Here is a 24,487-nt window from a genome sequence, read left to right as displayed (position 1 = left end):
GAGACGTTCAGCGAATAACTAAAATGAGTTTCGGTCAGTTTTGATTATCAAAACGGCGAATTAAACAGATGACGCCAACGTCCTTGACCTCTCTCACATCATTTTTGTGTCTTTGATGCTCTTCTCATCAATGGAGATCCCGCAACGTCAAAATAACAAACAAAAACAATTTAATTGAGATAAGATTCGGCTTCATTCTAGTTTGAATCGCACGCAGTTTGAACCGAAACTTCATGAAATTCGCATCGAAAATGTCGCGAAGTATTATTTTCTTCATTTTTGTTCTCCTGATCAAGCAAAATCCCGTGAAATCCAGTTGTAATAATGCAATTGCCTCGCTTCAATGGAAAGTTGCCCAATTAGAGACGAATGTCGGGCAAAATCTTCAAAATTTGACACAAAAATTAAATGAACTTGAGATCACGTTGCTGCAAAGGCTTGAAAAGACTTCTTTTACTTACAATGACAATCATAACACAACTCAGCTCATAAAACGGAAAAGACGAGTGCCGGGCAAATTTGTTGGATGCTTCAAAGGACGACAAAATAATCCAATGTTTCGAGGACTCATCAACATGCTGAAAAACAACTCCGTGGATAATTGTGTGAATATTTGTCGTGAAAATTTGTTCGTTTTTGCAGCTACTTATCGCGAATATTGTTCCTGTGGAAATGCATTTCCCAATACAAAACCAAATATGTTCGAAAAATTGATAGATTCGAGATGCAAACATCCTTGCGATGGAAATTCAACACAAATTTGCGGAGGAGAATGGCCTTTGAAGTCGGTTTATGAGACGGGAATCGAACGTAAACTAAATTTTTAAAGACAATTTTAACAAATTTAATTTTAAATTATTTTTAGAATACGCCTTTGACAGTAATGGGAAGGAATTTTCCCTCGAACTTCCATCCGCAAGCCCAAATATCTACTTTGACGTCGATATTCGTTGTGATTATTGCTACGACGACGATTAATGAGCATCAATTATTAAAGTTACGACGAGGAGTGACACAAAAACATCCAAAATATGTATTATAAATTATTTATGTGTGTTGTTGTGCCTGCCATCAAAATATTTTTACTTGATTATTATCAACGTTCGGTAATGAATGGTTTTCATTAAATTCCCAACACAGCCCGTCTACTGAAAAAAAGTTCAAAAAGTTCAGTCATTAACAACTTTGTTTCAATAAAATAATAAAATAAAATAAAAAATCGTAATTGCTTCCTATTTCTCTTTCTCTGTTAATTTCTCGATGGCAGTTAATTTATTTTTAACTATTAATACGAAGGCACGACAGCAACTCAACGGAGTAATTTAAAAAATATCAAAAAATGAATGCATCATAGAGCATGAAAAAAATATAGCGTCTCTAATTTATTATGCACATGTCGTCAGTTAATTTTATTTTCTTGTCAAATGCCCGTATAGTAGTTGTCGGACTACTGAGTGTTGACGACAACATCATGTAAAAACAAAATATAAAATAGAGTGGCGAACGATTACATAAATTAAAAAGTGTTTTGTTTGTTTTTTCCTCGGTTTTTTTGAACATTTTTTTTTTTTTTGAGAATTTATTTATTATTGTCATTAAAAGAACATTTTTTATGAGTTTTGAGTCGTTTTAGAGCAAGACAGTGAACGAGCGATAGGGAAATTAGTTTAAAGTGCGTTTTTGTTTACGAATTTGAGTGATTTCAAAAAGAGTTAGATGTCTTTCTGAAAAAAAAAAATAAATTTAAAAAAAAAAATTATAAAAATTTGACAAAGTACACAAAATCTCTTTGAGAAAGAAAAATATATTTTTATAAAATTTACTAAAAAATTTTTTTTTTAATTTTTCAAAAATTTTTTGAATTCTGTTTTTAAAATTTTTTAACTTTTTAAAATTATTTGTAAAATTTTCTAAACTTTTTTAAATTTTTTTTTTTAATTTTTGTAAGACTTTGAAAATTTAATTTTTAAATTAAGTTTAAAATTTAAAAAAATTATTTAATTTGAAATTTAAAATTTTATTTTATTTTTAAAATTTAAAATTTTCTTATCAAAAACTTTATATTTTTATGAAAAATTAGATGTTTTTCTCAAAAAATCAATACGTCGAGAAAAAAAATTTTTTTTTTTCATTTTTTTTTCTTTCAAAAATTATATAAAAAGTTAAGAATTTTTAGTTTCAAATTAAAATACGCTCACATTGAAATACAATTTTTTTCATCAAAGACAATTTTTTAAAGAAATTTTATAACTTTTTGTACTTGTCTATTAACACCTTTTTAAAATTATTATTAGAAAAAGTCATAAAAGCATTCTTATCTCGCTCAAAAACAAAAAAAAATAACGAAAATTTTGTTGAAAGTTCATCGAAGAACTACCACGTCGCTCTGTGTCTCCATAATATTCCGCACACACAACTCTCATCTCAATTAATCCATTCATCTTGCATCTAATTAAGAAGTAATCTGTATGATAATCACCCAACACACGAACAAAAAAAAATTTAAAATTTACACAACACGAAAATGTGATTATTAATGCGACTTTTAATCGTCTGACAGTTTGTTTTACCATATTTTATTAATTTATTATTAATCTTCTTCTTCTGCGTCTCTCGTTTTTCGTTTCAACCGAAATTCAATTATCATAAATTTCTGTGGTTTTCTGATGTCACTTCTTTTATCTTCGTTTTTTGTTTATTTCAAATTTATTTTACAATCATGCTGTTGTCACATCGCTGCTACTGGACTGCAAAAAAAAAATGTTTGAAATTTGTCATTCCGCCGATGTTGTCGCGTTGAATCGAGTTTTTGGCATGGAAGGCAATCATCACAAGGCATGTCACGAATTAATAAATAACATTTTTTTCGCCGTGCAGAGAAATGGCTAAAGGCAATTTTATAATCGACCGCCAAAAAATGCGCACGAAAAGACAATAAATACATACACCTTCCAAAAAAAGCAGTTTTCAAAAAAATTATATTGCTGCGATGGTGTGTAATAATAATAAAAATTAAATAAGTACAACATCGTGATCAAGTCCAGTTCAGGTAATTTTTTTCTCTCTTTTATTTTCCTTTTTTAAAGGCATGTAATCATTAATTGGACACAATAAATTTAAGTTGTAATTATGTTCGTTTTTTTTCGGCTCTGTACATGGCAAACAGGCAACTTAACTTGTAATTTGGAACGGCATGACAATTTGTGGGCCCTTTATTTTATCTGACAAGTCATTGACAAAAATGGACTCAAGTGCTTGCATGTGTTTTTTTTCTCATTCGAACAAGTTATAAACAACGCAAGGAACGTAGGAGTTAAAAAATGAAATAAGATGGCAACAATGTAAGGAAAGTCAAGTCAACATGTCAAGAAATATGTGTTAATATTGCAAATTATCACGCCATCGCAGTTTTTTGAGAGAATTTTTGATAAAATGAAATATGTTGATTGGGCAAGTTAAATTAATGGATTTTAAAATTATAGTTTTTGTGAATTTTTATGACATTTTTCGTGATTAAAATTGACAGAATTACAAATAAAAAATCCTCTTATCTTAAAAAGTTACAAATTCTTTGTAAAAATGTTCATTTTGAACGTAAAAAGTTAAATTAAAATTAAAAAAAAAATAAAATGTCAATTCAAAAAATAACCGTTGAAAATTTGAAAATCGCCTTCTTGCTAATTCAACTTTAAAATACTTTTAATGTGAACCATTTTTCTTTAATTCTTCAGATTCATTGATAAAACGAAAAAAATACTCTCAAAAGATATTTCACTAATTTTTGTCATAACAACATTGTCGTTGCTGATGACCAGAAGTAAGATTTCACAAAAAAACACAAAATTTAAAACATCATTATACGAAAAAGTTTGTTAATATTTATCGTTAATTTATGTAAATTTTATGACACACAAAATGTATTTTATTGTCGCCGTTTTTAAAAGATTATTAACCATTTATAAACATTATTATCGGTATATTATGATTATTAATATTTATATTTCTACTCATTTATTTTATTTCAACTTTAAAATTTTATTTATTTTTTTTTGTAGAAACGCGAGAATATTGTTGAATAATCATAAAAGTGATAATGGGTACACGTTAAGTATAAATGATGGTTACTATTTGGACGTTAATTTTCCATTTTATTTGTTTGATCTTTCTTTATTTATTATTTTATGGCCTTTCGAGAGAGCGAAGACAACTAATTTTTTATGATTTTTTCAGCTTCTTTTCTTTGCATACGAAATTATTATTATCGCCATCATTAAAATAATCGTCAATAAAATAATGGGTATCCGATACTGAAACGAAATTTATGTGACACACACACAAGGGTGGCATCAGGATCGGGATTTGCTTTGAAGATTTGCCGACGCGCGCGGCTCTTTTCTCTCTCGTTTTCTCACTTCGCTTCGAATTGCGTCGTAAAATTTGCATTTTGTATCATTTCCTTGACACTTATTAGAGTGTAAATTATGTTCATTTCCAAAAAAGGTGAATTAATTTTATTTTTTACGACGTTGGTTAATTTTTAATGTGTGGGGGGATTTTCAGTGTGTCCTTCGACATCTTGAGTAATTAAAAAAAAATTTTTTTGAATAAATCTGAAACTCGTGTCAGATTCGTAACCAACGCGTAACTGAGTCAGAAAACGATTATCTCGTAAATTATTTGACATTTTGGTCATTATTCCGCTCGATACATAAATTAAGATTAAATTTTAAATTGACTGTTTACTTAAGAAGGATTTTGATCATCATCGTCACACCGCATCGACGACATATTTGGTCATCATCAAACATTATTATATTATTGTTATTACTCATAGACTGCCATTTATTATTATTATGGGCTATTATCGACAATTTATAACGACATCGCGCATATCGCAATAAATTGAATTTTATTACAGTGTGACAGCGTCTTATCTCAATCAATTTATGACATTTTACCGGTAAATAATAATAATATGAACGATGATCGTAGATGATGGCGCACCCACAGTTTATTCATCATCTTTTTTTTTTCTTTTGAAACGAGAAATTGACGTGGGCTCCGATTTATGATTGACGAGCGTCGCCCATGAAGTTCAATGTCAATTTTCTCACAAAAATTTTAAAATAAAAAAAATTATCATGACGTTGCAGTCGATAAACGATTGGAAACCCGAATTCCGTTCAATAACTATAATCAAGAAATAATTACATTTCGATTAAAATATAGCCTTTAAATTTTTTGAACTCATTTAATCGCCATAAAAACTGCAACAACGCTCGATGAAAGTGTGTAATTTAACGAAAAAAATGGTTTTAAGCGTTGAAAATGATTTATTGCATCTTGCATGTAAATATCGCACATGTACTTGTTTTTGTCCGACGAGACGACGACGAGAGATAAAAAGTGTGCAAGTAGTAATGATAAATGACTTGCAATTATTTTAATCGATGCAGCAACACCCTTTTGATTGGCAATTCCCAAAATTAAAAAAAAAACATTTCTCGGGTATATTATCAAAAAATTACATGACCTTTTTCCACGAATTGGCGATCACCTTTCAAAAAGCCCAATTTAAAACTGTTGATCAATTTGTGTCGATTATAAAATTATTACCGAGCTGAGCATGACGAGTTTCATCAACGTTAATGATGATTTCCTTGATGATCGCGATGCGAGTGTAAGTAGACACCTGTCATCACATTTGTTCAATAACACGCACTTAAAATAAAATCATTCGTTCACAGTTTATAAATTTGCCGCTTAACTACGCGGGCGCGCATCACGGCGTGGCAAGATGAAAAATAACAGAAATCGTTTGACACATGATCGTGTTTTTATATTTGTTTGCCTCGTAAAAAATTCTTGTTTGATCTTATTTACGCGCGGGGAAATTTACTGCGCGTGATGATGGATGAATTTGAACGAGATTTCTTCGAAATTTGCTATTTCATGGCTTTTTAATGTCTGTCTGAAACATTTTTTGATTTATTTTAAGATATTGAATTGAAATTTTTCTTATTTTACGATAATTTAAAAAATTCTATATTAAAAAAATAAAAAAAAATATATAAAATTTTCTTATTTTAAAAATTTTTCAATTTTTCATGCTCAGTTTAAATTTCTTGAAACAGAATTTTAAATTAAAAATTTAAAAAAAAAATTTTTTTTTTAACTTTTCATGCTCAGTTTGGATTTTAAAAAAAAATTTTAAATTAAAATTTTTCAAAAAAAAAAAAACTTTTATTTTTTGTTTTTTTTTTTTATTTTAATGAGTTTGGATTTATTAAAATAAATTTTGAATTTGAAAATTTTAAATAAAATAAAACTAAAAAAATAAAAGTTAAATTAAGTTAATTTTCATTTATGCAAAAAAAAATCAATTTTTTTACCTCACACTTGTAATTAACCCAAAACTTTCTCCGCGAGACCCCCAAAAAAGTTAATCGAAACCCAAAATCAATAAAATGATAATTATAAAAAATATTGCGACAAAACTTTCATCATCGTTAACAAAAAAAAAATTAAAATACGACGACGAAAACAAAAAAATTAAAAAATTAAGGTGAAAGTCTGTCATTTCTGTTTATTAACTTTTTATTAATTTTTATTGCCACACACACGCATTTTTATTTTTCGGACTGAAACGAATATTCAAAAAAAAAAAAATAATTAAATTTAAAACACCATTCACATAAATAAATTTGAATATCCATCCATTTCGGCGATTATTAATTTGTTTAAAAAAAATTGGTCGTCGCTAATTTTCCACGCATATTCATCATCCGCAGTCGCAGGAGAGGAAAAAAAATATTTTTTTCATGGACATAACACCCATGGAACGAGTGAACGAAATTTATTAATAATAAATAAAATGTCAAATCAGATTAAAAAACATTCATAACATCACAAACTCATAAATATTCAGAAAAAAAAAATTTATCGCAAAAAATTGATAATAAAATGTTTTGCACACATACTGGATGCTCTTGTTGATGACGACAAAAATTATTGTGTTATAGTATTTCAACACCATTTTTGTCGCATTTTTTACCCGATATGTGTTCATGTTCGTGTTTTTGCACGACAACGACGACGACGACACATAACGACAAAGTGCAAGCAACAAACGGAACTCATGTGTCATCGGGATGCCATTTTATTGTATTTCTGAAAATATTTTACTAACAAACTACGGTACAGGAGATAGGAGACTTTTTCTCTGTATGATTTATGTTGACTTTTTGTTGTCATGTCGTTTCGTCGTTTTGATAACCACTTTTGTACATGCGATGGAAAAATGCTGGACATTTATTTCGCAACACACACACAAAAAGTCACAACTGGAGTCAACTTCTTGTCAGTCACTCATTCATCAGAGACATTTTTGGGAAATACGAACTTTTTCTCTGTGCAGGCACGTTTTCGCATTCCCCCATGACTGTACCTGGCAGCTCTTGACAGAAATTTAATCAAACAAACGATGATCCTATTTCCTCCTTTTTAAATGTATCTTATTGTGTGTCATGTGTCTTCCAATCCGGAATGCTCGTTGCTCGTTGCAAACGACGTGCTTGCACAAATGCAGCATACCTACAACATAGAATTAATCAATCAATGACAATTTATCAGATTGAATCTTGTCAATAATTTATTTTATATCGCATGACTGTGCTTCTGTGCTATTATTATTGCATTGCGATTATGTGAAAACGGAGCAAGAAGCAGTAAATATAATTTTCGAGTTCGAGAGACAACCCGATGCATGGCATGGGGGATAAAAAAAATTGAAAATTGACAAGCAATGTCATTGCATGTCGGTTAGAGAAAATATGCCATCAGCAAGCAAACACACACAGAAAGTAGTTATGATACGTTTCAACAGTGACTTGACTTGACATAATATTAATATTTTTGCTTGTTTGTTTGAAAATTGAAATTATTGTTGTTGTGCAAATACCGAAATATGTGAGGCAAAATATTTTCGAAATATAGAGTTATTTGTGAGATGATGCATGCTACTGTTATCAAAACATTGTAAAGTGCTTTTCTCGACATCATCGTCGTCGTCGTCGTCTGTTTCGTCAGTCAGTAAATGATAAATGCATTTGCGATGCAACCAGAAAGATATTTTCTATGTGCTTTTATTATTATTGCTCCGTTCACAATGGAGATATTTCAATTGCAACAACAGAGTAGAGTAGCAACAAATCATAAATTTGAGGTCTTTCAAGCATGAATCGCATGGGGATGATGGAAAATTGATAGAATTTTGAATCCAAACTCTAAATAGTCTCCATGAGAAATTTATTAAATGATTGAAAATTATGTAGACCATCTTGTTTTGTATGAAAATCGATGCAATATGAGACAAAATGAAGAGAAGCAAGGATTGCAATGACGTATGGCGGTGCAATGACACGAAAAATAAATCATTGTTGGTCTTTTGGGGACACAAAAAGTCACTTAGTGTACAAATATCAAAGGAATTTGATTATTTGAAGAACCTGAATTTCGAAAAATGCAATTTTAGGTGAATGTAATTAAAAAAAAAATATTTAAAAATTAATCTTATCAATTATTTTTAAATTTTTTAAATAAAAATTTGCTAAAAAAATCTTGAATTAAAATAAATATATTTAAAAATGATCATTTTTAAAAAAAATTATTAAAAAAAAACTAAAATACTAAAAAAAATTATCCATCAAAAATATTTGAGAATTTCAATTGAAATTTGTATCATTTTTAACAAATTTTCATTAAAAAATCTTAAAAACAAAAAAAAAAATTAAATCAAAAAAAAAAATAAATAAATAAATTTTAGTTTGAAGTTATCCAAGTGTATCATTGTTAATAAATTTTCATTTAAAAAATCTTAAAAATAAAAAAAATATTTCAATTTTAAAAATTTCAATTAAAAGTTGTAAAAATTAACAAAATCTCAAAAAGAAAAAAAATTATTATTATTTTTTCAAATGTTAAGAAAATGTTTAAAATTATTTTATAAAAAAAAATATTTTTTTTATAAATTGAAAATTTTTCGTTCGTTACTTTAACAACCTTCAGCACTCGGTAGTCTGTTGAGCACCCAAAAAGACGACAAAAAAGCCTCTTGAGAACGGCAAATCTCATTAAAATAAACTTAAACTTCTTCCTCCATACTCGAGTGCTCGTCTATCTTCATGGCGAAAAACTTTCAACACACACAGGAAATTTTAACATTTTATCGCAAAAGCATTAAATGAAATTATATTGCCATCATTACCCCTTTTCTTTAGTAACTTGCTTTCTTGTTTGTGAACAACACAAAAAAAAACTAAGTAGTAGAAATGTTATTATCATCACAGCGACTCTTCCATAGTGCAAAAGAGAACAAGATGCTAACACATCAACATACACAGAAAAAATTTCCTTTTTACAAATTCCATAAGTTTTTTTCCCATTCTTTTGCTTTTTCTTATCAGTAAGTAAGAAAAAATTTGTTCAATACATTTGTTTGGAGAGTTTCTTACAAATACAACAAACACCCCTTTCTTCGTTTTTTTCGCTCAAAAGAGAGAAAAACTGCTGTTTAGGAAATGGCTGTCGTCATTTCCCGAATGAGTCGTTAAATTGCTCCTTTTTTAAAGGAACGTCTATCGCAACGACTTTTTTTTCTTTTTTAAACCAAACATTATGATTGTTATTAGTGTGCTTGTGCGATACTATTCGAGAGGATCCCAATGTAAAAAAAAATATCTAAAGAGTTTATAAAAAGGGTGATAATAGTTGATGTGTGTCGACAAAAGAAATGAACAATTCAACTATTGTTGTTGCATGTAGTTGTCGAAGAGCGGAGAAAAGAAGAAAAAACTCGCAAATGCGGTGATAAAATTTAGTTGTTATCACTCACATTTCGTAACGAGGCTTGATAGATAAAATAATAATCATAATCGTAAAGTTACTGAAAGGTGAGTTCATTTTTTTTTGCATTTTTCTTTTTTTTTCATAACAGACACAACAAAGTGTTATCTTAATGCTTAATAAATTTTACGATTATTTTTTTGTTTGTTTTTTTTTCTCCTCTGCAGATAAAAGTCCTTCGCTTGAGTTAATTTTTTTGTAACATTGTAACCACAAACAACACCCTTCATCCATATTTTGCTTCCAAACGTAAATTATAGAATATAAAATTACACATGATTATAATTTACGATCTCTTAGCACACTACTATATCATTTAATTTTCATTTCAGCAAGCAGGGCAAGCAACAGTAGCTCCTTCACAGAAAAAATGTAAATAAGGTAAAAAAAACGTTAGAAAAAATTTTTATGATTAGTTACAATGTGTTATTAAAACTAATTGGTACTTTTTTAATAACGTGCTTGGATCGGAGGTTAAAAATGTGTTTTTAGTATGAAAAAAAACCTTTGGTAATTTGTTGGTTATTTGTATTGTTATGATCGAGTAACACGTTTACTTACATAAAATTTGAATTTTGTGCAGGTTTTTTTCCATGGAAAATTACTTGGTTTGCATTAATTGAAATTAAGTTTTAGCTTAAATATTTTTTTATTTGAAAAATTGAAGAAAATTTTTAATGAGATTATTAAAATCTTTATTTTAATTTTTTTTTTTATTATTTTTTAATTTTTCATTTAATTTTTTTTTAATAATTTTACTTTTAATTTTATATTTGTTTTTAATTTAAAAAAAAATTCAAATTTCCGAAAATTATATTAAATTTTACATTAATTAAAATTAAAATTTTTGTATTTTATCTAAAATAAAATTGTAAAAATTATTTTCTTAAAAACTGCTAAAAAATTTTTTAAAATAAAATTTTAAATAAAAAAATATAAGAGAAACAAATTTTTCAAAATTAATTTTTAATTTATTAAATTTTTTCCATAAAATATGGCAAATTTTCAAATAATTTCAACTCACATTAATTCAAATTTTTCCTTTAAAAAAAACGATAATTTTTTTCATTAACCATTCAAGAGTGTTGCTTAAAATCATAATTTCATTATTTATTGCAATAAAAATTTATATCATTTCAAGTCATGCATCAACCTACATCGAAAAAAAAAACATTGATCATAACAAACATAAATACAAGGTACACGATAATAATAATAACAATGCAAATGCACATGGCAAAATTAATGATAATGTTGTCGATTTATAGTTATTTATGAAAAATTACACGTTTTACTCACTTATTATCATTATTTTTTTTTACTCTCTCGTAAATATGAACATTCAACGCTACAACGAACAAACAATATAATCATAAATGTTGTTGTTTTGTAAGGTTTAACGACATCGTAATGCATGTTCTGTTACCTCTTGCCATCATTATTTACTTAATTTTATAAATATGCAACAGATCTAATCTCGGGCGCAACAACGAAAAATGCGAAGCTTATTACAATGAAAGCAACAGCAGCGCACTGCACGAACAAACATTTTTATTATTTATTTATTTATTTAAAAAATGAGCATTTTTCAACACAAAAATGGAATTAAACGTATATTTATTGTGTGTTGTGATGATGATGATTACATATATTATGACTACCAACATTTTTTCATATTTATTTGCTTTTAACATGACATCAAGTATGATTAATTTCGCATCGTTAAAATGGCATGCAAGCGATTTTAGGGAAGAAAGCAAACGAAATTGATGAACGTCGAATACCTTCTTGACAATTCCAATAAATTAATTCGAGAATACGGGCGAAATTTATGAATAATTAATGAAAAGTCAGCTTGTGAACGCCAAGACATTTGTTTCGCTTGCCAACCGCAATGACGTTCGTACTTAATCATCAGCGATGCGATGAGAGAATTAATGAAAAGAGCAAAAAAAGGGCTAACGAGGATCAAGGTCTCGGCGTGCATATGAAAGTAGGATGCAAAAAAATCGTGAGAGCATGATCGCGTTTCAACATTCACTAAATCAGAACAAAACGTAACTCTGAACATGGATACGACACGATCTTGATTCTCTCTGTTTTTGGGTGCAAATGTAAATTTTTTAAAGACACGAATACTTTTTTTTCTGCCTTCTTCTTGTTTGAGCAAATCACGGCACAAAATGGGTAAGTACAGAAAAAAGGCAGGCAAGAACTGCACTTTTGCTTATAGTATTTATAATTTATCACGCGAATTAATTACTATTTTTACACCAACATTGAGTTCATATCACACTCTCGCTTCATTGAATTGAAATGAAGCCAAAGTGAGAGAGCAAAAAAAAAAATAATAAAATAAAAAAAAACGGTCAACATAAATTGACAACAGTCACTTAAATCGAGTTTTTTGCAGTGACATGCACTTCGAATGCAGGGATGGAGACATCAAACGGTGACATTAAATTTTTACATTGGAAAATACATCGTTTTAACAGTTTTAAATTAAAAGCTTCGAGCTAACAAAGTATTTTTTCCTTTCAAAAATTATTTCCAAAATTATTAAAAATTAAAAAAAAATATTTTTCAAAAATTAAAAAAAATTTTAAAAATTTTTTTTTTTTTATTTTTTTTTCGAATATTAAAAATTTCGAGTCAAAAATTAATTTGTTTGAAAATCTAAAAAAAAATAATTTTTTTATTAAAAAATTTTCATTTAAAAAAATTAAATTTTTCGATTTTTTTTTCTTTGACTTTTTTTAACTTTTAATCCCTTGTTCGATAATTAAAAATGAAAAGTAAAAAATTTATTTTTTTTAAAAACTGAAAAATAATTCTTTAAATAGATTTTTTTTCTTTTTTTTTAATTTTTAGCTTTATGCCTATCAATAAAAAATTTTAGGTTAAAAATTATTTTTTTTTTTAAATTTAAAAAAAAGGAAATTTTTTAAAAATTTTTAATTGATTATTTTTAAAATTTTGTTTTCAAGTTTCGAGATAAGAAGTACGAAGCAATCAAAAATAAAAAAATAATTCAATTGACGATCGAAACAATCTTTCAACATCCCTGTTTGTCATCACATCAGAAGCATTGCAAGTTAAATAAAATTGTAAATGAGTGTTAATTACTTAATAAGGCAATAGATCTTGTCTATAAAATATGGTTGTGACACATCTCGTCGAACGACGAACAACGACGTTGTCGGTGCATTTTTGTGACTTGCAATTTATTTTACTCCGCATGCAACTTCTTGAATCACACTCAACGACGACGACAACGGAAAAAAAACTAAAGCAATAAGTCTTTCAAAGCACTTTATATATGGTAGCTGTCAATCAATCTTGTTTCGATATGTTTTTTCGCGAACACTTGTGTACGCTTGATTTTTTTTTTCATTAACTGCGATGCAGTCACTGCTGTCAAGTGAATGATTTAAAACTGATTCGAACGCGATGAAAGGCAAGTTAGGGAAAAACGTTTGAATTCATCGTTTTATCGAGATTTTCTGACGATCGCAGGACTTTTTGCGCAGCGGAATGAGACGAAGTCACAAATTAACTTCAAAAAGCGCGATAAAAAGATCAAACTATTTAAAATATGTGCATTTTAAGCGGTTATTGTAGCAGCAACAACCAAGTAATAACATAAAAATATGGCAAGTGAGATATTTTTACAAGGAAAAAAAAAATTGTGTGTATTGGAAAATTATTCCAACGCGACATTCCGCATCATTTTTTTTTCTCCCTGTCTTGTCAATTATTACCTTTATGTCACTTCGTACGCAGCACACGAAATAATAATGAAAAAAAAAATGAAATATTTATTTAGCAGCAAAAAGGAATGCAATGCGTGATTATGGCTCGAACGAGCACAAATAAGGAAACAATGCGATAACAGCCAAAGTAGCCACTGTGTGAGAGAGCAACTACATGTGCATCGAACGTGATATTATTTGTCACTTGTTGAGGCAGCGCAGCGGTACTGCATGCTGGCGATGTGACGACGATAAAAATTATGAGCGGCAAATAAGCCGTGAACAATTCCATACACGGTTGCGGGCGCGATAAAGAAATAAAATTGCAATAACGAAGCAGCGAGTAAGGTAAAGGCAAAATAAATTGTCTTGTAATAAATTAATAAATAATAATTAAATAATAATAATAATCATGATGTTGTTTGTTGCTCGCTTGGCTTGTAAAGCATTGCATTGTGATTGCTGCTATTGGTGCTATGTTCACTTTTTTTTTCGCTTCGCTCGTACATAATAAATATTTATGATAAATAAATAAGGTAACATGCATTGCGAGTAATTATCTGACATAAAATGCGATCTGTTTCCAAGTAAAAATAATAAATAAAAACATAAATATGAAATGCATTCATTGAATTACTTATCTCTCTTTCTCGCTCCGTTGTTGCCTTTTTTGCCATAGCGCTTATTATTATGGCTTATTACACCTTTTTCATGTCTTTGCATTTTTCGTTTCAGGTGTTGCGTGAGGATTTCATAACAAAAAAGGACCTTATCGCATCTTAAATTGACTTAAAATCATCAAAAATGTTACTTTTTGTGACTTTCAGTTGAATTTATTAATGAAAAATTGTCAAAAAAATTTTTTTTTTGAACTCAGAACTTCGAAATAATTTTTTTTTCTTCGAAATTTTATGAAAAATTACGTGAAAAGTTTATTTTTGAGATTTTTGAACTATTGAAATCGACTTTATTTGACTTATGTTGGTCAAAAATATCATAAAATTGATGAAAAAATTTTCATAAAAAAAAATTCTTCATTTTGACTTCATTTTGAAACTAGTGTAAACACTCGCTGAATATTGAAGCACAATCAAATTCTGCTCAAACAAATCAAAATCATGAAGAATCGCATCGACACTTTTTTGTGTTGCCCAAAAATCCAACTGATTTCCCGCAAAATGAACGTATCTCGATTTTGGAAATTTCGTCGATAACTTTTCACAATCCTTCATATTTGAAAGAACATCAGATTCAAAGGCGCAAATTGCTGTTGCAATTTTAATTGGCGACAAATCATACTCTGGAGGCGTCTTTTGACCATAAATTCGTTTGTTTTCCTCTTCGCCATAGTCAAATCTCGCAAATTTATGCGATTGGATAATTTGGTTCAAGTGCTTGACGGTATTCATTCCCACGCAATCTCCAATAACGTTTAATGTCAAGTTCAAAATGGATGTCTAAAAACATGAGATGAGAAATTTGTACAGAATTTTTGAAAAATTTCTTACATAATCCAAGTCGGGATTGAATTTTCCAACAAGTAAAGCTGTTTCTTGCATGAAACGATCAACTTCACTTTTGCTTTTTAAAATTGGTTCCATTTCTTGATACAAATACGGATTTCCAATATCCCAAACAATATTATAAGTCAACGGATTAAGAAAATTTTCCTGAATTTTCTTCAAAAATTTCGAATATCCAGTTTGAATTGAAGGCGAAACGTTACATTCGTAAAACGGCGCAATTAAATAAGCCCCGAATATTTTTCGATTGTATTCCGGTTTTGTTGCGAGCAACATCATCAAAAGACTCGCTCCTTGCGAAACTCCCACGTAATTCAATGGTCTTTCTGTTTTCTCGAAAATGTAGTCGATGGAGTTTCGCACGTCAAAAAGAGCAAGTTCGTGCAAAGTAAAATTCCAATAATAATGAACCGATGGATCAATTGTAAGATGCCCGAGAGATTCTTTCGTGCCACGATGATGCAAAATCCAAATATCGTAACTGCTTTCGAAAATACTGATGGCGATTGGTTTTGCATTTGGTTGAAATGGAACAACCCAAATAACGCCTGACGTTCCCATCGGATGAACAAGCAAGACAGGAGCTCTTAAAGGGGATTTTATGCGATGTAGAGTTATGATGTATCCATCTTCCGTTGTTACTTCATGTTTTTCGACGGCATGACCTGCTTTTTTGATAAAATCTTCCTAAAAAAGGTAGATTTTGAGAAAAAAATGATTTTTTTGAACATTTTTAGGATTTACTGTTGCACTTTCAGCTCTAACTTGAAATCCGATGCAAAAACAAAGAAAAATTGTGATGGTTTGAACTTGAAGCTTCATGATGCAAAACTGAACTGAACGATTTTTTGTGCTTTTGAACCTTTTTAATGTCAAAAATTTGTCTAAAATCATTAAAATCGAATTATTTATAATTGCGCGACAATGAGAGACTTCCTAAATGACAGTTTTTGATCATGATTCAAAATTTTCCTAATTGAAAATATCATAAAACGTGATGTTTCATTCTCGCACGACGCCCCGCTTTATCATAAATTCACTGTAAGTAAGTGTTTTTTCATTTATATTATTTCACATTCTGGCGAAACAATTATTTATGGTTTGGGCCGGTGATCAATGTAATAATATTTTTATATATCGCTCGTACATTCGCTCAAAGGCCAGCAAAAAACAACAACAACACAGATAGTGCCTTTAATTTTTTTTCATACTTTTCTCGCAAATACATAAATTATTACACTGATCGAGTCACTGATAGGCTTTTGTTTCGCATATTACCTTGCGCTTCTCGTCGTCGGTTGATTTGCGCGTTATCCAACAACCTCTTTTTTTATTGCACTGAGCGACGACGACGACGATTGTAAATGTATTTACATTTATTACATCGTTCAACGTCCTACGCGTACACTCACGATTTATTATGATTATTAAAAAAAAGTACGCGAAAAAAAGGAATAAAGATGTGAATCGATATTATTTTGTTGTTATTTAAATAACGATCTTCATTAAATAATTGTGGTACTGCGTTTTTTCGAAAGTTTTTTCCTCATTTTTCAGTGTAAACAGCAATTATTTCAACAACAACGAACAAGATGAGAAAAATTAAGTGAACATGTTGTTAACAGAATGCCGAAAAGTATTTTTATGTCGTTTTTTAAAAGTAATTTATGTATTCGAAGGGATTTTTTTGCCTCAGAAAAGTAGTTTTTGAACAATTTTTAAATTTTTAAAACAAACGAGATTCAATTTTTAGAGAAATTCACTAACCTGCTAATTTCACGTTGGCTTATGCGAAAATTTCAAGTATAAAATACAAAAATATAGGTACCTAAAATAAAAAGTACGGAACTCCTCATCATGAAGAGTTCCAAATTAGAATGGGTTCATTGCGAATTAAGAACTTACCTGATTTTTTCATTTGCCTCGTGTCAGAAAAAGATCCCATCCTGCTTGCGATGATCGTCTCTTCTATGTTTTGCCTTTTTCATCTCATTTTTTGTATGATCTCCATCATTTTCTGTGCGAATTTTTCATTGCGTTGCTCGTCCTGATTGAAAAATCCTTAAAAACCATCATTTATTGGGGGAAATTTGATAAATTTTAAGACCTCGATTTGGTTGGCGTCTAAAATGGCGGGTTTTTGACAAATTTGCTTCACGCTAATTCAAATATTTATTTTTTAGTTCTGATTTTCGCCATAGATGTCGCTTCAAAAGATTAAAAAATTAAATTCATCTCTTTTTCTCTTTATTTTCAGATAAATTAGCAATTATTTCAACTCCAAGATAGATCAAGAAGATAAAAATCAAGTCAACATTATGTAAAACAAGATAAAAAGCAAGATTTCTGTAAAAGATAAAGAAGGAATGCAACTCGATACAATACGCAAAATACGTAAATTTGTTTTTGGGCTCCTGTAAATTTAACGCAAAATTTGTAATTTGTAGGGCTCCTAAGTAAAATTTATTTTTACGCAAAACATAGAATTTGTCAAAATACGTAATTTTGTTTTTGGGCTCCTGTAAATTTATTTTTGCGCAAAAGGCATTGTGACCTATTGTAATTTGTAGCTTTGAATCATATCTTTCAAACGAATGTAAATTTGACTGTCTACGATAAGTACAAAGCTAAAAATATCAAATTAAAATATACGTAAAAAATAAAATACGTAAAAAAATCATAAATTAGACTGTCTACGATAAGTGCAATGCTAAAAATATCAAATTTCATGATATTGCAATTTTCACGTAAAAATACGTAAAATACGTAAATTTGTTTTTGGGCTCCTGTAAATTTATTTTTGCGCAAAAGGCATTGTGACCTATTGTAATTTGTAGCTCTGAATCATATCTTTCAAACGAATGTAAATTAGACTGTCTACGATAAGTGCAAAGCTAAAAATATCAAATTTCATGATATTGCAATTTTCACATGCAACAGTGTCGCACATAGAATTTGTCAAAATACGTAAATTTGTTTTTGGGCTCCTGTAAATTTATTTTTGCGCAAAAGGCATTGTGACCTATTGTAATTTGTAGCTCTGAATCATATCTTTCAAACGAATGTAAATTAGACTGTCTACGATAAGTGCAAAGCTAAAAATATCAAATTTCATGATATTGCAATTTTCACATGCAACAGTGTCGCACATAGAATTTGTCAAAATACGTAAATTTGTTTTAGGGCTCCTGTATAAATTTATTTTTGCGCAAAAGGCATTGTGACCTATTGTAATTTGTAGCTCTGAATCATATCTTTCAAACGAATGTAAATTAGACTGTCTACGATAAGTGCAAAGCTAAAAATATCAAATTTCATGATATTGCAATTTTCACATGCAACAGTGTCGCACATAGAATTTGTCAAAATACGTAAATTTGTTTTTGGGCTCCTGTAAATTTATTTTTGCGCAAAAGGCATTGTGACCTATTGTAATTTGTAGCTCTGAATCATATCTTTCAAACGAATGTAAATTAGACTGTCTACGACAATTTGTAGCTCTGAATCATATCTTTCAAGTGCAAAGCTAAAAATATCAAATTTCATGATATTGCAATTTTCACATGCAACAGTGTCGCACATAGAATTTGTCAAAATACGTAAATTTGTTTTTGGGCTCCTGTAAATTTATTTTTGCGCAAAAGGCATTGTGACCTATTGTAATTTGTAGCTCTGAATCATATCTTTCAAACGAATGTAAATTAGACTGTCTACGATAAGTGCAAAGCTAAAAATATCAAATTTCATGATATTGCAATTTTCACATGCAACAGTGTCGCACATAGAATTTGTCAAAATACGTAAATTTGTTTTTGGGCTCCTGTAAATTTATTTTTGCGCAAAAGGCATTGTGACCTATTGTAATTTGTAGCTCTGAATCATATCTTTCAAACGAATGTAAATTAGACTGTCTACGATAAGTGCAAAGCTAAAAATATCAAATTTCATGATATTGCAATTTTCACATGCAACAGTGTCGCACATAGAATTTGTCAAAATACGTAAATTTGTTTTTGGGCTCCTGTAAATTTATTTTTGCGCAAAAGGCATTGTGACCTATTGTAATTTGTAGCTCTGCATCATATCTTTCAAACGAATGTAAATTAGACTGTCTACGATAAGTGCAAAGCTAAAAATATCAAATTTCATGATATTGCAATTTTCACATGCAACAGTGTCGCACATAGAATTTGTCAAAATACGTAAATTTGTTTTTGGGCTCCTGTAAATTTATTTTTGCGCAAAAGGCATTGTGACCTATTGTAATTTGTAGCTCTGCATCATATCTTTCAAACGAATGTAAATTAGACTGTCTACGATAAGTGCAAAGCTAAAAATATCAAATTTCATGATATTGCAATTTTCACATGCAACAGTGTCGCACATAGAATTTGTCAAAATACGTAAATTTGTTTTTGGGCTCTTGTAAATTTATTTTTGCGCAAAAGGCATTGTGACCTATTGTAATTTGTAGCTCTGCAATATCTTTCAAACGAATGTAAATTAGACTGTCTGCGATAAGTGCAAAGCTAAAAATATCAAATTTCATATATTTTTCACATGCAACAGTTCGCACATAGGCATTGTCAAAATACGTAATCTTTGACTTGTAAATTTATTTTTGCGATTGTGACCTATTGAAATTTGTAGCTCTGCATCATATCTTTCAAACGAATGTAAATTAGACAAACGAATGTAAATTAGACTGTCTACGATAAGTGCAAAGCTAAAAATATCAAATTTCATGATATTGCAATTTTCACATGCAACAGTGTCGCACATAGAATTTGTCAAAATACGTAAATTTGTTTTTGGGCTCTTGTAAATTTATTTTTGCGCAAAAGGCATTGTGACCTATTGTAATTTGTAGCTCTGAATCATATCTTTCAAACGAATGTAAATTAGACTGTCTACGATAAGTGCAAAGCTAAAAATATCAAATTTCATGATATTGCAATTTTCACATGCAACAGTGTCGCACATAGAATTTGTCAAAATACGTAAATTTGTTTTTGGGCTCTTGTAAATTTATTTTTGCGCAAAAGGCATTGTGACCTATTGTAATTTGTAGCTCTGCATCATATCTTTCAAACGAATGTAAATTAGACTGTCTACGATAAGTACAAAGCTAAAAATATCAAATTTTATGATATTGCAAAATATTTGTCACGTTTGCGCAAAAGGCAAAAATATATCGTCTACGATAAGTACAAAAATTAAAATATACGTAAAAAATACGTAAAATATACGTAAAAAATACGTAAATTTGTTTTAGGGCTCCTGTAAATTTATTTTTGCGCAAAAGGCATTGTGACCTATTGTAATTTGTAGCTCTGAATCATATCTTTCAAACGAATGTAAATTAGACTGTCTACAATAAGCGCAAAGCTAAAATTATCAAATTTTATAATATGTATTTCAATTTTCACATGCAACAGTATCGCACATAGAATTTGTGAAAATACGTAAACAACGCAACTTAAACAACGTTGATCAAATCAAGAAGATCTTAAATTTAAGCAAAAATTTCCCATTTATTGTCTCACTTTATTACGTCATAAAACCTCCGGAAAGTATCCTGATGACGATAATGAACTGCTGATAACACATTTTTGTAAATATTTTCTATTTTTTTGTTCTCTTTCACGCAGGTCATATTTAAATATGCTTCGCCGTGCTTCACAGATAAAGAGAAAATCACAAGCTTAGGTAATGCGGTAGGTGTAAAAGTTCAAATTTAATATCCTTTCTTCTCATCTTCTTCTTTTTTATCCCATTATGTGTTTATTTAGTAACCTGAACGAACGGCGACCACGGATGTGCAGAAAGGGCTTAAAAATTCCGTGCAACCGCTAAATGTGGCAATCTGCGATAAAGTACATAAAAAAGGATAATGGCAAATAATTTTTTCCTTCGTGCGGTTAGCGAGAAGTACGGAAGAGGAAAACAAACAAAGCAAAGAGAGAGAAAAATCGGAGAGTGGTAATTTTATGGTTTACCGCGATTATTTTGCACTATGGTTTCCTTCGTTGTTGGAATTTTATCACTTAGTCCATCTTCTTGCGCTCCTTTTTTTATTTTATTTCATGCCATTATTAGCACATTCGACACACAATGCGACGTTAATGCTTGCTAAGCTAATCTAGATACGAAATATATCGGATAAAATGACATTCGGAGTAATACATAAGAAGAAATAATCTGCTTGTTTAATCTCTTTTCACGACTAAAAACATACACAATTCGTGTAAAATTACCTTATTACAATTTTTTTTTTTCATGTGCACAATGAAAGAGTGCAACATTAATATTATTTACACTTTTTTTGTCGGATTTTCTTTCTCCAATTTTGACAATTTTCGGTGCAAGACCTGTCGGATTATCGTCAAACGTATAAATAAATAAATATAATTAAGGTTTTGTGTCACAAAAGTTGTGAATGACAACAAACACAATTGTCATGCGAGTGTAATAGGATGAGGATTAGGGATTAAAAAGGAGTTCAATTGAAATTTGAATGCATTTCAACAGATTATTGATACTTTTTTTGCATTGACATGCTTATGAAGAGGTTGTTGCATGAAGTGTGAGTAATCTAAATGGAATTTTATGATGAAATTCGATCGTTTTGAGACAAGTATTTGATCACTTAATTACAGGAACTTTAATTTTTTGTATTTTTTCTTTCAGATCGACATCAACGAAGGACGGTTCAATGTTAGAAACAACGACACGAGTTATACAGGGTTTTTTGTGTTTAACCACTAAGTACTTCAACAAGATCAAGGTCGAGTTAAATGTAAATTATAAACATTTTAATTAATAGTAAGAGGCAAAAATTGTCTTCGACACTTTTTAGTTCTATTTTACATCATGAACAAAGCAGTTGGATACATTTTTGCGATAATTTTTTCAATTATTCTTATTGAATGTCGAGCGAAAGACGCTTTAACAGTAATTTTTTATCAATTTCCTTGACAATTTTTTTAAAAATTTATCTTTTTTAGGAGAATTTCATCATTGCAGCTGGATTTCCTGTAGAAACTCATCACGTTACAACCGAAGATGGATATATCTTGACACTTCATCGCATTCCTTCAACAAATCGATCATCAACTCCTGTACTACTTGCTCATCCATTGTCGTCTTCAGGCTTGATATGGGTCCTTTCTTTAGTTCCCAAACTAAAACCCATCGCTTTTTCGCTGTCAAACAAAGGACATGATGTCTGGATTTTACATCATCGCGGAACAACAGAGTCTTTTCGACATCAAACTTTAAAACCCTCGAATCAATCTTTTTGGAATTTTACGTTACACGAGCTCGGAGTGTTTGATATCGCCAATTCTGTGGATTATATTCGACACGAAACAGGAAAAAATCAAATAAATTGTATTGGAATGTCACAAGGATCGACAACGTTACTCATGTTACTCGCTTCAAGGCAGGAATTCAATCGAAAAATATCGACAGTGTATTTGATAGCTCCTGTTTTCGAATGTAAATATATTCCGATGTCGGTCAAATTCATTTATGGATCGGATTTGATGGATTTTTTGTTGAAAATTTTCGATCCTGATGGAAAAAGTTACGTCGCATTGGGAGATATGAACTTTACAGAAAATGTCAGTTTGATAGCTTCTCACGAAATTTTGATGAAAATACTTTTGGAAAGTGTTTCTTTAGGAATTGGAAGATTTGATCAGGATTTGGATTATGTAAGAATTTAATTTTTTTGAAAATTTTCTAAAAATTATTTTTTATTTTTTTACAAAATTTATATTGTAAAATAATTATAATTTAAAAGTTTGACTATGTTTAACATGCTTTATAGAAAATTTTTTTTACTCTCCTCGAAGTTAACTTTTTTAATTTTTTTTAGAAGTTGAAAAATTCATTAAATATTTTTTTTAAATTTTATTATTTTCATATTTTTACCGCATTTCGAAGAAAAAATGCGGTATTAAATTCGACTTGTCGTCTGTGTGTGTGTCCATCAAAAGTTTACTTAAACTTGACTTGAAAAATTTCATGACCGTTTTTAATTTTTTTTTCAAAAAACGGTCATGAATTTTTTTTTTATTTTTTCAAAAATCAAGGAAATTTCGATCGAAAAAAAAATCTTTAGAATGAATATTTTTTTAATTTTAGGCTTAAAAGTGATCAGTAACGCTGTGCCCCAAAAAAATTTTTTTTTATTTATTTAAAAATCATGGAGATTTTGATGGAAATCATCTTTAGAATGAATATTTATTCAATTTTAGGCTTAAAAGTGATCAAAAAATGACTTGAAAAAAAATCAGAGTTTGAACCTCCAAACTCTGATTTTTTTGTTACGTCAAATATCGACCCAATATGAACAGAAATGAACTTTAGAATGAATATTTATTCAATTTTAGGCTTAAAAGTGATCAAAAAATGACTTGCAAAAAAAATCAGAGTTTGAACCTCCAAACTCTGATTTTTTTGTTACGTCAAATATCGACCCAATATGAACAGAAATGAACTTTAGAATGAATATTTATTCAATTTTAGGCTTAAAAGTGATCAAAAAATGACTTGCAAAAAAATCAGAGTTTGAACCTCCAAACTCTGATTTTTTTGTTACGTCAAATATCGACCCAATATGAACAGAAATGAACTTTAGAATGAATATTTATTCAATTTTAGGCTTAAAAGTGATCAAAAAATGACTTGCAAAAAAAAATCAGAGTTTGAACCTCCAAACTCTGATTTTTTTGTTACGTCAAATATCGACCCAATATGAACAGAAATGAACTTTAGAATGAATATTTATTCAATTTTAGGCTTAAAAGTGATCAAAAAATGACTTGCAAAAAAAATCAGAGTTTGAACCTCCAAACTCTGATTTTTTTGTTACGTCAAATATCGACCCAATATGAACAGAAATGAACTTTAGAATGAATATTTATTCAATTTTAGGCTTAAAAGTGATCAAAAAATGACTTGCAAAAAAAATCAGAGTTTGAACCTCCAAACTCTGATTTTTTTGTTACGTCAAATATCGACCCAATATGAACAGAAATGAACTTTAGAATGAATATTTATTCAATTTTAGGCTTAAAAGTGATCAAAAAATGACTTGCAAAAAAAATCAGAGTTTGAACCTCCAAACTCTGATTTTTTTGTTACGTCAAATATCGACCCAATATGAACAGAAATGAACTTTAGAATGAATATTTATTCAATTTTAGGCTTAAAAGTGATCAAAAAATGACTTGCAAAAAAATCAGAGTTTGAACCTCCAAACTCTGATTTTTTTGTTACGTCAAATATCGACCCAATATG

General features: G+C 29.4%; 2 protein-coding genes across 2 annotated transcripts; one reads left to right on the top strand and one right to left on the bottom strand.

Annotated features, from left to right (window-relative positions):
* Positions 1 to 14,689: 14,689 nt before the first annotated feature.
* LOC134832527 (lipase 1-like) lies at positions 14,690 to 16,000 on the bottom strand. The gene is made up of 3 exons (XM_063846586.1): positions 15,923 to 16,000; positions 15,164 to 15,865; positions 14,690 to 15,112 (listed from the first exon to the last, which is right to left on the bottom strand). Exons 1-3 carry the CDS (start codon positions 15,998 to 16,000, stop codon positions 14,690 to 14,692), a joined length of 1,203 nt encoding a protein of 400 aa, XP_063702656.1.
* Positions 16,001 to 22,051: 6,051 nt separating this feature from the next.
* LOC134832525 (lipase 3-like) lies at positions 22,052 to 22,908 on the top strand. The gene is made up of 2 exons (XM_063846585.1): positions 22,052 to 22,132; positions 22,186 to 22,908. The coding sequence occupies exons 1-2, from the start codon at positions 22,052 to 22,054 to the stop codon at positions 22,906 to 22,908; spliced, it is 804 nt and encodes a 267-aa protein (XP_063702655.1).
* The last annotated feature ends 1,579 nt before the right edge of the window (positions 22,909 to 24,487 follow it).

The sequence above is a fragment of the Culicoides brevitarsis genome, chromosome 2 (genome assembly GCF_036172545.1).
Source record: "Culicoides brevitarsis isolate CSIRO-B50_1 chromosome 2, AGI_CSIRO_Cbre_v1, whole genome shotgun sequence".
Taxonomy (NCBI): Eukaryota; Metazoa; Arthropoda; class Insecta; order Diptera; family Ceratopogonidae; genus Culicoides; species Culicoides brevitarsis.
This window is presented reverse-complemented; position numbering and strand designations above follow the sequence as displayed.